Below are 20,278 nucleotides of genomic sequence, written 5' to 3'. Positions count from 1 at the left end.
TGAAATGGAATAAGTAAAATTGTCATTATTTGCAGATGACATGATACTATATAGAAAGAACTCCAAAGATTATACAAAAAAACTACTAGAACTGATAAATGAATTGAGTAAAGTAGCAGGACACAAAATTAATATTCAGAATTTTTTACACCAATAATGAACTGTCAGAAAGAGAAATCAAGAAAACAATCCCATTTGCAATTGGACAAAAATGATAAAAAACTACCTAGGAATAAATTGAACCAAGGAGATGAAAGACTTGTACTCAGAAAATTATAAGACATTGAAGAAAAAAACTGAAGAAAATACAAATAAATGGAAGGCTATACCATGCTCATGGATAGAAAGAATTAACATCGTTAAAATGTCCATACTATCCAAAGCAATCAATAGAGTCAATGCAATCCTTATGAAAATACCAAGGGCATTTTTCACAAAACTAAAACAAATAAACTTAAAATGTTTTAGAACCACAGAAGACCACGAATGACCACAGCAATCTTTAGAAATAAGAACAAAGTTGGAGGTATTACATTACCTGATATCAAACCGTACTACAAGGCTATAGTAATCAATACAGCATGATACTAGCATAACAATAGACACATAGATCAGTGGAACCAAATAGAGAGCTCAGAAATAAATCCACACTATATGGCCAATTAATTTATGACAAAGAAGACAAGAATATACAATGGAGTAAAGACAGTCTATTCAATAAATGATGTTGGGAAAACTGGACAGATATATGTGAAACTGGACCACCTTCTAACACCATATTCAAGAATCGTCTCCAAATGAATTAAAGACTTAAATGTAAGAACCAAAACCATAAAACTCCTAGAAATAAATATAGGCAGTAAACTCTCTGACATTGCTTTTAGTGATATTTTTTCAGATATACCTCCCCTGGCAAGGGAAACAAAAGAAAAATAAACAAACAGGATTACATTAAACTAAAAAGGTTTTACACAGCAAAGGAAACCATCAACAAAACAAAAGGACAGCCTACTGAATGGGAGAAGATATTCACCAATAATATATCTGATATGGGGTTAATATGCAAAATTTATGAAGAACTCATAGAACTCAATACCACAAAAACAAACAATCCAATTAAAAATGTGCATAAGACCTGAATAGACATTTCTCCAAAGAGGACATACAGATGGCCAACAAACTTATGTATGCAAAGATGATCAACTTCACTAATCATCAGAGAAATATAAATGAAAACCATAATGAGATATTACCACACACCTGTCAGGATGGCTATCATCAATAAATCCATAAACAACAATATCGGCAAGTATGTAGAGAAAAGGGAACCCTTGTGTACTGTTGGTGAGATTGCAAATTGGTGCAACCACTATGGAAAAAAGTATGGAAGTTCCTAAAAAATTTAAAAATAAAACTACCTTATGACCTAGCAATTCTACTTCTAGGTATTTATCCACAGAAATCCAAAACACTAATTCTAAAAGATATATGCACCTCTATGTTCATTGCTGCATTATTTACCTTAGCCAAGATATGAAAGCAACCTAAGTGTCCGTTAATGGGCCATTAGATAAAGAAGATGTGGTTAAAATATGCAATGGAATACTACTAGGCCATAAAAAAGAATGCAGTCTTGCCGTTTGTGATGGACCTAAAGTGAAATAAGTCAGACAGAAAAAGACAAATACCATATAATCTCACTTATATGTGGAATCTAAAGAACAAAATAAATGAACAAACACAACAGAAACAGGCTCATAGATACAGAGAACAAACTGATTGTTGCCAGATAAAAGTGAGGTTAGGGAGCTGGTTGAAAACGGTGAAGGTATTAAGCACAAATTGGTAATTGCAAACAAGTCATGAGGATATAAAGTATGGCATAGGGAATATAGTCAGTGATATTTTAATACATATGTATGGTGCCAGATGAGTACTAGACTAATCAGGTGCATCACTTCATAAATGATATAAATGTCTAACAGTGGTGTACAATGCTATCCACCTGAAACTAATGTAAAATAATATTGAATGTCAACTGTAATTGAAAACTAAAAAAAGAAACTTGAAAAAGGCAACCTAAAGCAAATATTACATTTAATATAAAACAGTAGAAACATTTCCATTAAATTCAGGAACAAATAAAAGATGTTCCCATAAGTGCTGTTACTTATCATTGCATATTTCTCCAAAGATGATATACAGATATACAACAAGCATATGAAAATATCCTCACATCAGTAATGATTAGAGAAATGCAAATCAATACCACAATGGGATATCACTTCATACCCTTTAAGACGATTACTATTAATATAAAAAAAAAACAAAAACAAAAAATAACAGGATGTAGAGAAATTGGAACACTTGTGCACAGTTGGTGGAAATGTAATCTGATGCAACTGCTGGAAAATAGTACGAATGTTGCTCAATGTATTAAAAACAGAACTATCTTGTGATACAGCAATTCCACTTCTGTGTATATATCCAAAAGATTTGAAAGCAGGGTCACACAGAGATATTTGCACATTAATGTCCATTGCAACTATTATTCACAAATACCAACAGTTCGGAGGAAATCAAATGTCCATCATGGATAAGTGGATAAACAATATATGATACACACACACACACACACACACACACACACACACACGAAATGGAATATTACTCAGCCTTATAAAGGAAGGAAATACTACCACATGCTACAACATAAATGAAACTTAAGAACATTATGCTAAGTGAAATAAGACAGCCACAGAAGGATAAATACTGTATGGTTCCATTTATATGATATATCTAACTTAATCAAATTCATAGAAACAAAAAGTAGAATGGCTATTATTATGAGCTTTGGGGAGAGGAAATGAGGAGTTGTTCTTTAATGGGTTTAGAGTTTCAATTTTGCAAAATGAAAACATTTTGAAGATCTATTGCACAACAAGGTATATAAACATAACACTATTGAACTGTACATATATAAATGATTAACTGGTAAATTATGTTATGTCTTTTATCACAATTAAATATAAAAAATAAAAAGAAATTCAACAATTAAAATTGTTTAGCAAAGTACTGGCTAGTTTGCAATCAGATGTAAAAAGAAGCATAAAGAATCCAGATGTTCCAGGCTTTCTAAGGTTGAAAATGAGACTGTTTATTTCCAGATCAAATAAGTGAACATTAACACATACTTCAAGACAAACACTAAATCCAGAAGTGACCACAAAGAAAACTACTCTAGGTTTAAGAATAAATCAATAGGGACTGTACAAAAATGGGTACAGCTGCTATGGAAAACATATGGAGTTTTCTCAAAAAATTAAGAATAGAACTACCACTCGACCAAATAATCTCTCTCCTGGCTATCTATCCAAAAAATATGAAAATGTTTATCTGTAAAGATGTATGTACTCTGATGTTCATTGCAGCATTATTTATGGTGGCTAAGACATGAAAACAACCAAAGTATCCTTCAATAGATGATTGGTAAAGAAGATGTGGCATACATACACAATGGAATATTACTCTGCCATAAGAAAAGATTAAATACTTCCCTTTGCCACAACATGGATGGATCTTGAGATTATTATGCTAAGCAGAATAGCGCAGACAGAAAACATTGAGAATCATATTACTTCACTTATATGTGGGATATAAAACTGAAAGCAAAAAAGGAGCAAGACAAACAAAGAAACAAAAACTCATAGACACAGACAACAGTTTAGTGGTTACCAGAGGGTTAGTGGGGAGGGAAGATGGTAGAAGAGGTTAAAGTGGGTGAAATATATGATGATGGAAGGAGAACTGACTCTGGGTGGTGAGCACACAATGTGATATATAGATGATATATTATAGAATTGTACAGTTGAAACTTATGTAATTTTACTAGCCATTGTCCCCCCCAATAAATTTAATATTTTAAAAAAGAACAAATGTAACTTTATTAACCATTGTTACCCCAATAAGCTTTAATTTAAAAAACAATAATAAATAAAATAAAGAAGAACCAATCACTGATTTGATTTCTTATTTTACATCATTTGTTAAGAATTCTAAGACTTTAGGGACTCCTAGAAGAATCTTCAAGCTACTGGAAAAAAGTCTCACAGGAAAAATAACAAAGGCATCATCACAAAAAATATATATGCCTGAAGTATGCTAATTAAGTCTAGAGAGAGGTCTAGCATGAAAATAATTATGAGTAGCACCTAAATATATAAAACAAATGTGGACAGACATCAATAGTAACACAATCACAGCAGGGATTTTAACACCCCACTGACACCAATGGACAGATCCTCCAAACAGAAAATCAACACAGAAATAGAAGTCTTAAATGACACATTAGACCATATGGATTTAATTGATATTTTTAGAGCATTTCTCCCCAAAGCAACAGAGTATACATTCTTTTCAAAGGAACATGGAACATTTTCCAAGGTAGACCGCGTTAGCCCACAAAACAAGTCTAAATAAATTTAAGAAGATTGAAATCATATCAACTATATTCTATGACCACAGTGCTATGAAACTAGAAATTACAAGAAAAAAACTAAAAAACACACAAACACTTGGAGACTGAATAACATGCTACTACATAATGAATGGGTCAACAATGAGATTAAGGAAGAAATCAGAAGATACCTTGATGACACGAAATAGAGAACCCCAAAAATTCCAACAAACAATTATTAGAACTGATAAATAAATTTAGTAAAGTAGCAAGATATAAAATTAATATTCAGAAATCAGTTGCACTTTTATATACCAATAACAAAGTACCAGAAAGAGAAATTAAGGAAACAATTCCATTTATAATTACATCAACAACAACAACAAAAAATACTTAGGAATAAATTTAACCAAGGAAGTAAAAGACCTCTACTCAGAAAAGTATAAGACATTGAAGAGAGAAATTAAAGAAGATCCAAATAAATGGAAACATATACCATGCTCATGGATAGGAAGAATTAATACAGTTAAAATGTCTATAATACCCAAAGCAATACACAGATTCAATGCAATCCCTACCAAAATACCAAAGACATTTCCACAGAATTAGAACAAGTAATCATAAAATTCATATGGAATCACAAAAGATCCTGAATAGCCATGGCAATCCCGAGAAAAAATAACAAAGCGGGAGGTATCATGCTACCTGATATCAAACTGTACTACAAGGCTATAGTAATAAAAACAGCATGGTATTGGCATAAAAACAGACATGTAGATTAATGGAACAGAATAGAGATCCCAGAAATAAATTCATGCCTATACGGTCATGTAATCTATGACAAAGGAAGCAAGAATTTAACCTGGGGTAAAAACAGTTTATTTAACATATGATGCTGTGGAAATTGGACAGAGGCATGCAAAAAAAAATGAAACTGGACAATCTTCTTACACCATATACAAGAATGAACTCAAAATGGATTAAAGACTTAAATGTAAGACCCGACACTATAAAAGTCCTAGAAGAAAATATAGGAAATAAACTTACAAACATGACCCTTAGTAATATTTTTACTGATATATCCCCTCAGGCAAGGGAAGCAAAAGAAAAAATAAACAAACAGATAACATCAAACTAAAACGTTTTCTCACAGCAAAGAAAACCATCAACAAAACAAAAAGACATCCTATTGAATGGGAGAAGATATTTGCCAATGATACATCTGATAAGGGGTTAATATCCAAAATTTATTTTTAAAAAAAACAAACTCATAGAACTCAACACCAAAAAAATACAAAACAACAACAAAATTTTTTTAAATGGACAAAAGACATGAAGAGATATTTCTCTAAAGAACATACAGATGGACAGTAGACATATGAAAAGATGCTCAAAGCCACTGATCATCAGAGAAATGCAAATAAAAACCACAATGAGATACCACCTCACTACTGTCAGAATGGCTATCATTAATAAATCAACAAACAACAAGTGTTGGTAAGGAGATAAGTATGGATACAAGGGGATAAAAAATGGCAATATATATTTGATATACGAGGTCTGACAATTACATTCGCGATGTTGCCATCATGAGCTTACAATGGCAGCACTGGTCAAAGACCTAAGTAAGGTTTCATAACCTTGGTAAATCAGTGTCTCACAGCTGTGTTTGTGTTGATGTGTGGCGATGTCTTGCTGAGTGCCGTTCATTATTGCTATTGCATGTTTTTGGGTGCTGTCGTGAGAGTGTCTGAGCTTGAATTAGAGCAATGAACAAACATTAAATATCTTGTTAAACTTGGCAAGAGTGCAAGTGAAATCAGGGACATGTTAGTCCAAGTTTATGGGGATAATGCCATGAAGAAACGGCAGTGTACAAATGGATTAAACGTTTTTCTGAGGGGAAAGAATGTATCACTGGCCAGGAACGAGCAGAACTGAGGAAAACATTGCAAAACTTTGTTGAATTTTGCATCAAAATCATCGGCTGTGAGAAGCACAGCAGACCAAGTAAACATCATTAGAGAAACAGTTAGGAAAATCTTAACTGAAAATCTTAGCTGACAAAGGAGTGTGCAAAAATGGTCCCGAAGGAGCTCACCAATGAACAAAAGCAAAGGTGAGTTGAAGTTTGCCAAAACCTTTTGGAGAAGAAAGACGATGTTTTGGGCCATGTTATCACTGGTGTTGAAACATGGGTGTACCAATACGACCCTAAAACAAAGTGTCAAAGTGCACAATGGAAGTCAGCCAATTCTCCACGACCAAAAATGTTCCATCAGCCCAAATCAAGAGTGCAAATGATGTTGCTAACCTTTTTTGATATCAGAGGGATTATTCATTATGAATTTGTACAAACTGTACAAACAGTTAACTGAGTTTACTATTTGGAAGTGCAGAAAAGGCTATATGAAAAAGTTAGACTTATAGATGATGTAATACAGAATTGTACACCTGAAATCTATGTAATTTTACTAACAATTGTCACCCCAATAAATTTAATAAAATTAAATTAAATTTAAAAAAGAAAAGAAAAAGTTAGACTACCTGAACTTTTTGTCAACAATTCATGGCTCTTGCATCACAACAATGCACCAGTTCACACAGCACCGTCTGTGGGGGATTTTTTAACCAGTAAACAAATAACTGTATTGGAACACCCTCCTTACTCACCTGATCTGGCCCCCAATGACTTCTTTCTTTACCCAAAGAGAAAGGAAATATTGAAAGGAAGACATTTGGATGATATTCATGACATCAAGGGTAATATGATGACAGCTGTGATGGCCATTCCAGAAAAAGAGTTCCAAAATTGCTTTGAAGGGTGGACTAGGTGCTGGCATTGGTACATAGCTTCCCAAGGGGAGTATTTTGAAGGTGACCATAGTGATATTCAGCATGAGGTATGTAGCACTTTTTCTAGGATGAGTTTGCGAACATAATTGTCAGACCTCATATCTTGATGTCTAGTGATAGAACCCAATTAAGGTGCTTCTCTCTACAAAGAGAGGGCTCCATTATGAGGTTCAAAAACTGGAATGTCAGAGCATTAAGGAAGTGTTACCTAGGGTGCTCAAAAGAAAGGCTTAGAGTGCACAAGGAACCAAAGGTGGTAGTCTTCGGCAGGCATATTCTAAGATAGAATTATACCAAACCAGCTTAAATGGTGAAGGAAAACAAAGAAGTAGATGGAGATAGAGATCCAAATAAAACAAAAATTTGAAGAATCATACCTAAGTTTAAAAAGTGCTATGTATTAAATAAATGCCTTCACAGTAACAATCCATCAAGATATAATAATAGTGAATATACATGCACACCATATCAAAGTACCTAAATGTACTAAGTAACTACAATTATGAAGAGACAAATAGACAACAATAGAGTAACAACAGTAGAGTAACTTTGGGGATTTCAATACCCACTTTCAACAATGGATAGATCAGACAGAAATAGCAACAAGAAAACAATGGACTTGAACCAAACTTTAGACCAAATGGACCTAACAGACACTAAAATATTCCATCCAATAGCAGAAGGCTACACAACTATGTAGAAATTAAACAACAAAGTCCTGAATAATCAATAGTCAAAGAAGAAATCAAAAGGGAAATCAATTAATAGAGAATTAATTACTTAGAAAAATAAATATTTAGAAAAAATGAAATGTAAATACAACATATCCTATGGGACACAAAACCTATGGGACACTGCAATAGCAGTTCTGACAGGAAAGTTTAAAGCAATAAATCATATATTAAGAAGTTAGTTGCCAGAGGGTAAGGGGGGTGGGGGGTGAGGGGTGGGAAAAAAAAAAGTTAAAAAGATGGCAAATAAACCATCTAACTTTGCACCTCATGAGCTAGGAAGAGAAGAATAAATTAAGTCCGAAAATAGCAGAAATATGGAAATGATGAAGATCAGAATGGAAATAGGTTAAATAAAGACCAGAAAAACAATAGAAAAGATCAATGAATTTAAGGGCACTTTTTTCAAAAAGATAAACAAAATTGACAAACCTTTAGCAAGACTAATTAAGAAAAAAAAGAGTGAAATCAAATAAAATCAAAAATGAAAGAGGAGAAATTAGAATCGATACTACAGCAATCCACAGGATCGTACAAGACTTCTATGAACAATTATACATCAACAAATTAGATGACATGTAAGAAATGGATAAGTTTCTAGTATTATATAATGTACCAAGACTGAACCAAGAAGAAACAGAAAATCTGACTAATTAATAATGAGTAAGAATTTGAAAACAGGAATCAAAGACCTCCCAACACAGAAAACCCCAGAACCAGATGGCTTAACTGGTGAATTCTGCCAATAATTCTAAAAAGAATTCATGTCAATCCTTCTTAAACTCTTTAAAAAAATTGAAGAAGAAGGAACACTTTCAAACTCATTGTATGAGTCCAGTTTTACTCTGATACCAATGCCAGATATGGACACCACAAGAAAAGAAAACTATAGACCAATTTCCTTGATGAATATAGTTACAAAAATTGACAATAAAATATTAGCAAACCGGATCAAAAACTCATTTAAAGGGTCATACAGCAGGACTAATACAGGTGGCTTTATTAATATCAAAAAAGATAAACTTTAAGTCATAAACTGCTTCATGAGACAAAGAATGACATTATATATGATAAAAGAATAGTTAAGAACATATAACTATAAACATATGCACAAAAAATATGCACATATGCACAAAAAAAACAGAACTCCAAAATATATGAAGCAAATATTGACAGATTGAAGGGAGAAATAGTTCTACAATAGCTGGAAACTTCAATACTCTTCTCTCAAATATTCATAGAACCATACATAAGATCAATAAGTACATATAGAACCTGAACAGTATAGACCAATTATACCTAACAGACATATATATAACACTCCACTCAACAATAGCAAAATACATATTTTTCTCTAGTGCATGTGGAACAGTCTCCTAGATAGACCATGTATTAGGCCACAAAACAAGTCTTAATGGAATCAAACTAGAAATCAGTACCAGAAGAAAAACTGAAAAATCCATAAGTATGTGGAATTTAAACAACACACTTTTAATTAGCCAACAGGTCAAATAAGAAATCACAAGGCAAGCCAGAAAATATCTTGACAAAAATAAAAATACAAGGTACAAAAATTTACGAGATGTTGTGAAAGCAGTTATAAGAAAAAAATCTATAGCTTTAAAAAATTACATTGAAAAAGATGAAAGATCTGAAATCAACAACTTAACTTTACATCTTAAGGAAGGAACTAGACAAAATAAGAATAAATTAAACCCTAATCTAGCATAAAGAAGGAAATAATAAAGATTAGAGCAGAGATAAACAAAATAGAGACTAGAAAAACAATAGAGAAAATCAATGAAGCCAAGAGTAGGCGCTTTGAAAAAATAAACAATTGATAATTATTGTTTAGCTACATTACCTTAGAAGAGAAAATTCAAATAACTATTTAAGAAATGAAAGGGGATATTACAATTGATTTTACAAAATAAAAAGGATTATAAGAGAATAATATGAATAATTGTACACCAACAAATTGGATAACCTAGATGAAATGAACAAATTCCTAGAAACATTAGACCGAACCAAGACTGCATCGTGAAGAAAAAGAAAATCTTAACCGACCTTTAACTAGCAAGGAGATTAAATAAGCAATCAATAACCTTCCAACAAAAAAAAATTTTAGGACCAAATGGCTTTTTTGATTAATTCTATCAAAAATTTAAAGAATTACTATCAATTCTTCCCAAAAAAGAATAGTTAAAAAAAAAAGCTTCCTAAGTCATTCAATGAGACCAATATTGCCTTGATAACTAAGCTAAAGACATTATAAAAAAATAAAATTATAAAAAATATCCCTTATGAATATAGATGTAACAATTCTCAACAAAATACTAGAAAACCAAGTCCAATAATATATTAAAATGGATTATATACCAAATGGGATTTGTCCTAAGAATGAAAATGTGCTACAACCTAAGAAATGTAATATGCCACATTAATAAAACAAAAGGGGGGAGAAACATGGCTATCTTGATGCAGAAAACTCATCTGACAAAATTTAACACCTTTCATGATTTAAAAAAAAACTCTCTGGAGCCTATAAATAGAACTTTCTAAACATGATAAATGGCATTTATGAAAACACACAGCTGACATTTTACTCAGTGGTGAAAGAGTGAAAGCTTTCCCCACTGAGATTAGAGACAAGACAAAGATGCCTCCTTTTACTACTCCTATTCAACATTGTACGAGAAGTTCTAGCCAGAGCAATTAGAGAAACAAAAATAATAAAAGACTTCCAGTTGGAAAGGAAGAAGTAAAACTATCTCTATTCACAGATGACATGATCCTGTATGTATATAGAAAATAGCAGATTCCGCACAAAAATATTAAAGTTGACAAATTCATCAAAGTTCAGGATACAAGATCAGTATGCAATACCAATTATATATCTAAATACCTAAAATGAAAATGAAATTAAGAAAAAAATTTGCATTTATAATAATATAAAAAAGAATAACATACTTACAAATAATATTAATAAAGGAGTTACAAGAATTGAACAATGAAAAACACCAAATATTGCTAAAATAAATTAAATAAGACTGAAATAAATGGAAAGACATCCCAGTTTTATGGATTGGAAAATTTAATATTTTTAAGATGGCAATATTTCCAAGGCAATCTATAGATTCAGCTTATTCGCTGTCAAAATCCAAAGGCCTATTTGCAAAACATAGAAAAAGTTTATCCTAAAATTTGTGTATAATTACAAAGGGTCCCAAATAGCAAAACATTGTTGAAAAGAACAAAGTTTGAGAACTCACACTTCCCCATTTCAAAACTTACTATATACAAGCTACAGTAGATAGAAACAGTGTGGTGCTGACATATGAATTGACATATACACAAATGGAATACAATTGAAAGCACAGAAATAAACCTGTACATATGGTCAACTGACTTTCAACCAGGTTGTCAATACAATTCAGTGGGAAAAGAAGATGCTCTTCCACAAATGGTGCACAATTTCCTCAGGAAAAGAATTAACTTGTACCACTACTTCATAACATAAAGAAAAATTAACTCAAAATGGATCAACGACCTACATATGAGAGTTAAAACCATAAAGATCATAGAAGAAAACATAAGGACAAATATTATTTTGGATTTGGCAATGAACTCTCAGATATGACACCAAAAGCATAAGCAAAAAAATAAATAGATAAATTGAGCTTCACAAAATTAAAAACTTTCATGCATCAAAGGACATTATCAAGAAGTGAAAAGACAACGGATAGAATGAAAGAAAATATTTATAAACTATATATCTCATAAATATTTAATATCAAGAATATATAAAGACCCTCCTACAACTCAGCAATAAGACAAACTGCCCAATTTAAAAGTGGGTGAAAGAATTGAATAGACATTTTTCCAAAGAAGATATACAAATGATCAATCAGCACACAAAAAGATGCTTAACAGCTTCAGCAATTGAAGAAACACAAATCAAAATCATGACATACAATTCATATCTATTGATTGACTATAATTTAAAGAAAAAATGAAAGCATGTGTTGGCAAGGATGTGCATGCTTGTATATTTTTGGTGGGAATATAAAATGGTGCAGCCACTGTGGGAAACAGTTCCTCATGAAGCTAAACTTAGAATTATCACATGATCCAGCAATTACACTTCTACCCAAAACAACTAAAAAACAGATTTAAAATCACCATACACTACTGTGGTATACATATGCAATGAAATAATATTCAGCATAAAAAGGAATAAAATTCTCACACATGCTACAATGTGGATGAACCTTGAAAACACTACGCTAAGTTAATAGTCCAGAAAAAAAGTCAAATATTGTATGATTCCACTTATATGAAATATATAATAATAAGCACGTTCATAGAAACAGAAAGCAAATTTGAGGTTACCAGGAGCAGGATAAAGGCAGGAATGGAAGTTATATGCTTAATAAGTTTCTTTTTGGGTTGATGAAAAGTTGTGGAAATAGATGTAGCGATGTTTGTGAATCACAACATTGTAAATGTAATTAATGCCAATGAATTGTATATTTAAAAGATTATTAAAATGGCAAATTTCACATTATGCATATTTTACCACAATAAAACATTTTTATCAATTGATAAAATTCAGTTCAACTGCTCAGTAAAAATTCATAATAAACTTTGAACAAAAAAAAGCATCCTGACCATAATAAAGAATATTACTCAGCCATATTAAAAAAGAATGAAATCTTACCGTTTGTGGCAACATGGATGGACCTAGAGGGTATTGTGCTAAGTGAAATGTCAGACAAAGAAAGACAGATGCCATATGATTTCACTTACATGTGAAATCTGAAAAATATAATAACTGAACAAACAAAACAGAAACAAAGTCATAGATGATGCAAAGAACAAACTGATGGTTGCCAGATGGGAGGGGATTTACAGGGATAGGTGAAAAAGGGGACAGGATTAAGAAGCACAAATTGGCAGTTACAAAATAATTGTGGGAATGTAAAGTACAGCATACGAAATATAGTCCCATACCTAAGTCTAGTACCAGGTGGATACTAGACTTATCAGGGGGATCATTTTGTAAGTTACATAAATGTCTACACCTGAAACTAATATAATATTGCATGTCAACTGTAATTGAAAAATTTTTAAAAACAAAGGATATCCAATGTAGACAGGAAAAATATATCACCTTAGAATGTCTGTTAGAATATGATCTTTGACTCGAGCCTCATATTTTCGGAAATGGTATTTATTGATCTTAATGAAGTATCCCATAAAATGCAGCTATCCTTTGTGAAATTAAGGAAAATATTCTTTAAAAAATAATAACTATCTTGGATAACCAATCATCATAGCTGAAACAGTACAGGCACTCTCATTTCAAATTCAAAGCACAACAGAAGAGTGATGCCTCTACACTCTACCTCACAACCATTTAATTTTATTTTGAAAGTTGAGGCCAAAGCAGTAAGATATGGGTTGGTTATCAAAGCTATATATGTTGGAAAGGAAGAATAAATTTACCATTGTTTTTAAATATATTTTATATCAAACACTTAAAGAATCTAGCTAATATATTAATTATTTATACCACAAATCACCTTTTTTCCTGCTATACCCTAATGAAGAGTTCATAATGCTGTTATTTAGTTGGTGCAAAGCTATCACTTCCCTTTTGCACAGATCTTAGTTGAAATAGACTCTTTGGGTAATACAATATTAACTCCACAAATTAATTTTACATATTGGTCAATATACTTCTATGTTATCTTTTTGTCTTACAAAACAGAAAATCTTTTTACCTTCAAATTCTCTTTCTTCTTGATTAGTTTGTTTTTCAGTCTTACTTGGTAACATCTGTTCTAAAATACCAGCCTTAATGACAAAAGTTATAGTAAGTAATTACAAATGATGTATCTTGGAACTCTGATTTCCTTCTTTTAGAGAGAGAACAATTTTTTATTTATATCTACAATATCATTGCAGAAACATTTTATTTTTCATTATTTCCTGAATGTCTCAAGTTAAAAAATGAGAACAATTCATAGATCCGAGAAGAATTTGGGAACACTTAATAGTGAAGAGGGAACCAAAGCAGTATTGTAATTCTCCCTCATAAATAATTTCAAATAAATCATGTTAATAATTATTGATTATAAATCTAGTTTAGATTTACATTTTAGTCTGAATGAGTCTTTAGACAAACTCAAATGGCTTACAAAATTATTTTTATAAGGCCACTTCAATAACTCCTATGATACAAATACATTGTGAATGTATGTCAAATATATTCAGCCTTTCTATCATTTCCATTTTCCCAGCATTTTTGCCCTAAGAATTTCCTAATTAATATCATTTTAACAATAGCGATTCTGATGATTTTCTAGGTCTCACTTAAGGTATATAAGATTACTTCAGAAATGACCTATGCTTTTACAACTACCTTAACGTATAATATTCTTTTTTATAGATGAACCTAAAATGAAAATTTCTGTCTCAGGAATTGTGTGTCTTTTAATTTATCAATAACACTAATCAAGCCACAACTTCTTTGTCAATACAGATTAGAATTTTTTATGTTAAAATATTACTTTGATTCCCAAATATTGCTTTAAATATCCTAAATATAAAGCAGATTGCACTAAGAGGCAAACTTTTAATTTCCTTTAAATAAGAAAATATTGATGTTTTTAACTAATATTTATTCAAAATATTGAAGGAGTCTAGCAATTCAAAGTAAATGGCTTTCATGTTACTGTACTACATCTTACCTTTGAGATACCACTATCCATTGACTTTCTTTCAATAGCAACAGGCGGTGAAACAAATGATGTGGTTACTGATTCATTCCCTGGAAGTAATGTTCCAACAGACAGTAAATCTTGAATTTCTTTGCTCGATAATACTCTTGCAAATGATTTATCAGGAGACTTTGATGGAGGGATAGGTGATAGGTCTTTGTGAGCTGAAACTTCATGTGAACGCTCTACAAAAACTGATCCATCTTGAGACTTACGGAACTGTGAAAGATCTGAAATAGCAGGGCTAGCTCTTTTCTTCTCTGATCTTTAGAATTATAAAACATCAGGTATTAGATAATGTGAAGAACATTTTTATTTGTAACTGAAGAATTATTATCATAAACTATAGGAATATCAAATAAGCAATTATAATTATCCATTAATGAATGGTAATACAAATATGACACTGAAGATAGATAACATGTTGAAGATAATAATGTGTTTTCTGGGAGTTAAAATAGATACACAGAATTAACATTTAACATAATAGTTATTCAAGGTCATACCAGGCCATAGAACAAGAATGATCTGGTCAGCCAAAGTAGGGTACAAGGTGGTTTGGAGGTTGCCCTTTAGTCACGTTTATTCCCAAGTTATTTTTCCACAATTTCATTTCAGAATAAAAATCTCTCTATAACAGTTTTGACATTAAAAGGTTACTGTATTCCACAAGAGTCAGTTCCCAGTTTCTGAGTTAATGTTCTTCAAGGTAAGAGGTACTTATTCTCCATCAGTTGACACAGAATCAGCTTTTAGGGTTCCAGAACTAGGGTGACCATATGCCATGGTTTGCCTACACAGTCTCAAGTTTATGATTGTCTTGGCATTCTAGTTTGACAATTTAAATGGTCAAGCTACCTATGGTCTATAGAATTTAACAAAGCTTTCCTAGCTCTGTCAAATGCAACAGAGTTTGATGGTCCTTCATTTCAAACAGCTATTACTCCAGTTAATATACTTTGCATAAGGTTTATTATAAAATGTTTAAAATAATTCCTACCCACCCCAAACATCAGAGTTTGGATTATTAAAAAGGGGGTGGGTAGAGAGGACAATTCTGAGAATAAAAGTATAAGATGGTTGACAGTTAAAAACATATAATTTATGACAGACTATTGTAGTGGCATTATAAAAAGGATTCTAATATTAAAGTAAAGAGACTAGGTGGCTGCCTGCCCTAAATTAAGGCGGGCGTATCATCGTCAAACATGATTTAATAGTTATATTAGGTATTTGAATTTAAGGTGACTAGTTATGAAATAACCTAACACTCTTCTGGAGACCATTTTTGAAGATACATCCTAGAGGACCTATTCTCACTAAGCCATGGAAGCATAAAAAATAGCTCAAGTGCATGATATAAATTGTTTTCTTTACAAACATGCCCATAGCTATAAAAAAACCACGACTCTTGCCACTAATATTACCACATAGCTTTAAGTAGAAAGCAAAATACTTTTAAGGATTTTAAAGTGTTTGTTAGGGGATATCATTAAAGATCTGATTCTACATAAGAAAATGATCCTAATTGAACAATAAAGGAAATGTGTGGCAATCTCAAGAACAATTTAAATACTAATACAAAGTTCATTTATATTCATACTCCCACATGCAAGTATTCCCCACTGCTGTTGTCTCCGGAAACCATAAAGGATCACTGCATAACACCACGATACTTGTGCTGAGAGGGAGCAAGAATAAAATATACTGGGAAGGCATGCAAGCAGTACTGTATTCAAGCTCCCATCCACCAAAGTGATGTCTCTAAGTGCAGATAGGCATATCTGAAAGCCCTGATGTTTGTTTGGATGATAAAAGAGGAGAAGGGGGAGGAGGAAGGGAGGGAGGGAGGGAAGGAGGAAGGGAGGGAGGGAGGGAGGGCGGAAGGAGGTGGAGAGAGGAAGAGGATAGAAACGCTATAGAAGGCAGCATGTATTCACACAGAAAATAATAATAAAGCAAGTGATTTTTCCCCTTCCCCATTCTTTGGTAAATTATCAAAAAAACAACCTAAATATATTTTATAAGTCTTGCCTAATTTCTGTCATTTGTTCTCCACTTTAACATTCTTTCTAGTCATCACTCCATTTTAAAACACTACAATCGTATAATTATGAGCATGTATTTTAACAGCTCTGATATCATAAGCATATTGATAGCATTCTATATGACAGTCTTCCACATCACTGAAGTGGTTTAAAGAATAAATTTCCTGCTTGCAAAAGCATTTGTTAATGCTGAAGATCTGACCATTGCATCCTTTTCTCGCCAAGTAAATAGATGTATAGGGGTAGAATCTGTTATGCATATCATCATAAACACCTCATAATCCCTCTTAACGCATTGTCGCCAAGGCAAAATGGAAGCTTGCCATTGCATTACTGCCCAAACTATGCTGTTTTTTGTGTTCGCTTGTTTGTCTGTTTGTTTTCTGTTCCAAGACCTCTTTTTCAGGAGCTTTCCTTATTAATTCCATCCGTTTTCTAAAGTGTCAACACAATCCCCAACCCATTCCCCTACCACTTAGGAAAAAAAACTCTTGCAAGTATTGATGTATATACTGAATTTTTAATTATCAATGAAAATATAGAAGAGAATGGATTTAATATTCTTATCTGCAATAATGTAACATGTAGAACACATTCTATATACAAAACACAAAAAGATCTAGGATTCAAAGTGTGCAATATAATACAATCTAAAATGATTTTAAAGTTAACTTTCTAGGAAATTTTCAATATAGAGAATGTAAAAATAAAAGTCAAAAATTATAAAATATGTTTGCAGTATTAAAAATTATAATTAGCATTGGTCAAATTCTCCATAGTAACCAGTTTTAGGCTCCTCAACTAAAAAGAAACTCAAAAAAATTGAAAAGGTTTAGTAGAAATATAAGATGATGAAGAGCCTAGAAATGTAAAATGTTAAAATACTTGGAATTATTCTATCTAGAGAAAATAAGGCTGGCAGATTACTTAAAAATAGTTTGTAAGTGTGTAAACCATTCTAATTCTTACACTGAAAATGTTGACTAGCAGCAGATAACAGCTATTGTCATTACAGAAATATCTAGAAACACGACTTAAGAAAATTGTATGGAATAAAAAGAAAATTATTCTAACAGGAGAAAAACCAAATCATTGGTGAATCAGGATGATAAATATGTTTTCTCTTAATTGGCCTCAGTGGTTATCTCCCTTCCCCTCTTGGTAGCTTGGCAGAAACTCTCAAAATCTTTCCCTGATACCTGTAATATTGGAATGGGAACTCCCTCCAGATGCTCTTTTTCCAACACATCTATTTCCCCTTGATCAGGGAGGTTCATAGCTCCAGAATAATCTGTTTTTGTCTGCACCCCTCCCAACTTCTCTATAAATACACGTATGTATATAAACTAGTGTGTGGATAGGATCCTTCCCCTAGAGTACTTTGCAGCATCCATAGAGTTCTCCCTAACCCAAATGTTCCTTGTGCAAGATGAGAGCTTAGAATATTACATGTGTTCTGCTTCTACTCTGCTTTTAAGTTTTTCTTAACCTTGTTATGTGTAGCTAATTGTATGTGACTCGTCGGATCTTACAGCTTTTGAAAACAGAAAGAGTTCGATTGGGCACCACTGAGGTGGGAAATAAACCCACTGGAAGCCCTACACCAGCAAACTACTGAGTTGGAATGGCCAATAACTCAGTGACTACATTGTACATAGTCACAAAAGCTCCAAAGAGGGCAGACTACTTTGCCAAACCAGAACGACCGGAGCCAGGTAGCCACAGAGGTATGGGACACCATAACCCCCATGTGGGTGGGATGGACACACAGTTCATAGACCACTGAAGTCCAAAAATGGTAACATTTCTTAGAAATTCTGGAGCAGATTTGCTATTAAAGAAAAATCTGGGGAAATAAGAAAGAAAAATTTGGAGCAATAAAGTCGTAAGTAGGTGGCTACAGTACTCTATTTAATCAAAGAAGCCAGGCTCAGCAAAGCCTAGAAAAATTGGCATAAGCATGACTGAAAGTTAACAGGCCAACAGTACTAAGGCCTGAAAAGGACTTAAGAAAATTGCATGGATGAGTTGCTCTGTGGCCTCTCTTGCAACAGAAGGGAGGAAAACCATTGGGCCGATACAAAATTTGGAATAATCTTAACATAGTTAATATAAATAGGACAGACTGAGGCGAAGGCTTGAGCTAGAGCCCTGTCTTCTTCAGTGCCCCAGAGGGTGAGACCACAAGCATTCCTAAACTTACTTACTATGTACCTAATGGTACATGGTGTGCAGAAAGGAGTTGACATACTAGCAGCGCTGAGACCTCTATCCTTAGAAAGACCTGTTTACAAGGTTGACGCTTGGCTGGCTTCTGGGAACTTGCCAGGGTTCCCACTATTCCCAGAACCAACAAAAGAGGCTCACTGTGCCCAAACTGTGCAAACAATGTGGTTTGTGCTGAACACCTGCTTACCTTTTGGGAGTATGGATTTTTGGTGTATGGTAGGTACAGAGTATCTATATGACCAGCCACCCGTAAAAACCCTGGGTACTGAGTCTCCAATGAGCTTCACTGGTAGAAAACATTTCACGTGTTTTCACAATTCATTGCTGGAGTAATTAAGTATGTCCTGTGTGACTCCACCGAGAGAGGACTTGGAGGCTTATACCTAGTTTCTTCCAAACTTTGCCCCACATGCCTTTTCCCTTTACTGATTGTGCTTTGTATCCATTTGCTATAATATCTTAATAAGTACTGTGTTGAGTCCTGTGAGTCCTCCTAGCAAATCATGGTACCTAGGGATGGTCTTGGGGAGCCCCAATGTAGTTGGCGTTGGAAGTGGGATTCACTAGAATGACCCCTAACACATCAAACTATGAAGAAAGCATTGTTTGGGAAAATAAATTATGAAAGGTTGGGATGGGATATGATTCATTTTGGGTGGCTGTGGAGTCATCTATGGTATGAAATAGCAGCTGAGCTGTCTGTTGTGAAAGGTAAAAATTAACTATGAAATTTGAAAATGATGCATTCAACTCCAGAATTGGTTGCTGGATCCCCTGCCTACTTTTATGGTGCTGGGTAAAGTAAGGGAAAAAGACGCAGCCCGGTTAATGTCATTGGTTTTTGTTCTCTCCACCAAGCAGGAGGAGAGACCGCCTAAAAACTCCCAAAGGTGCGTTTGGGATGGACCAAAGGCAATAATAATTAGTTTGTAGTTACTCTCTCTTCCCGGTGAAAGAGAAAAAAGTTAAATCAGCTCCTAAGGCTGATACAATGCTTCAAATAAACCAGAGAGAAAAAAAAGTGAAGGTTGGGGTTAAGGAGTGGGGGACTCCAGCCTTTTCTTTGGTGGAGCCCTGCTACTGTCACCCATTTCCACTTGCATGCCAGGTGGGATCTCCCTGCAGCTGTAATGTTAACCCTGTAAATGCTGAATTTACTGCTAGTATAAATTT

At 33.2% G+C, this 20,278-nt stretch overlaps 1 protein-coding gene across 1 annotated transcript in view; it reads right to left on the bottom strand.

Moving 5' to 3' along the window:
* Positions 1-20,278, bottom strand: part of CCDC7 (coiled-coil domain containing 7) — a 152,353-nt gene that overhangs the window by 38,025 nt on the left and 94,050 nt on the right. The window contains exons 16-17 of the mRNA XM_088794113.1: positions 14,799-15,093; positions 6,118-6,211 (exon numbers count right to left, since the gene is read on the bottom strand). Coding sequence (XP_088650239.1) covers positions 6,118-6,211; positions 14,799-15,093 — 389 coding nt within the window. The remainder of the gene's footprint in view (positions 1-6,117; positions 6,212-14,798; positions 15,094-20,278) is intronic.

This window comes from Rhinolophus sinicus, chromosome 1 (assembly GCF_057876585.1).
Source record: "Rhinolophus sinicus isolate RSI-liver-muscle chromosome 1, RSI-T2T, whole genome shotgun sequence".
NCBI lineage: Eukaryota > Metazoa > Chordata > Mammalia > Chiroptera > Rhinolophidae > Rhinolophus > Rhinolophus sinicus.
Note: the sequence above shows the minus strand (reverse complement) of the source record. Positions and strands in the feature narration are given on the sequence as shown.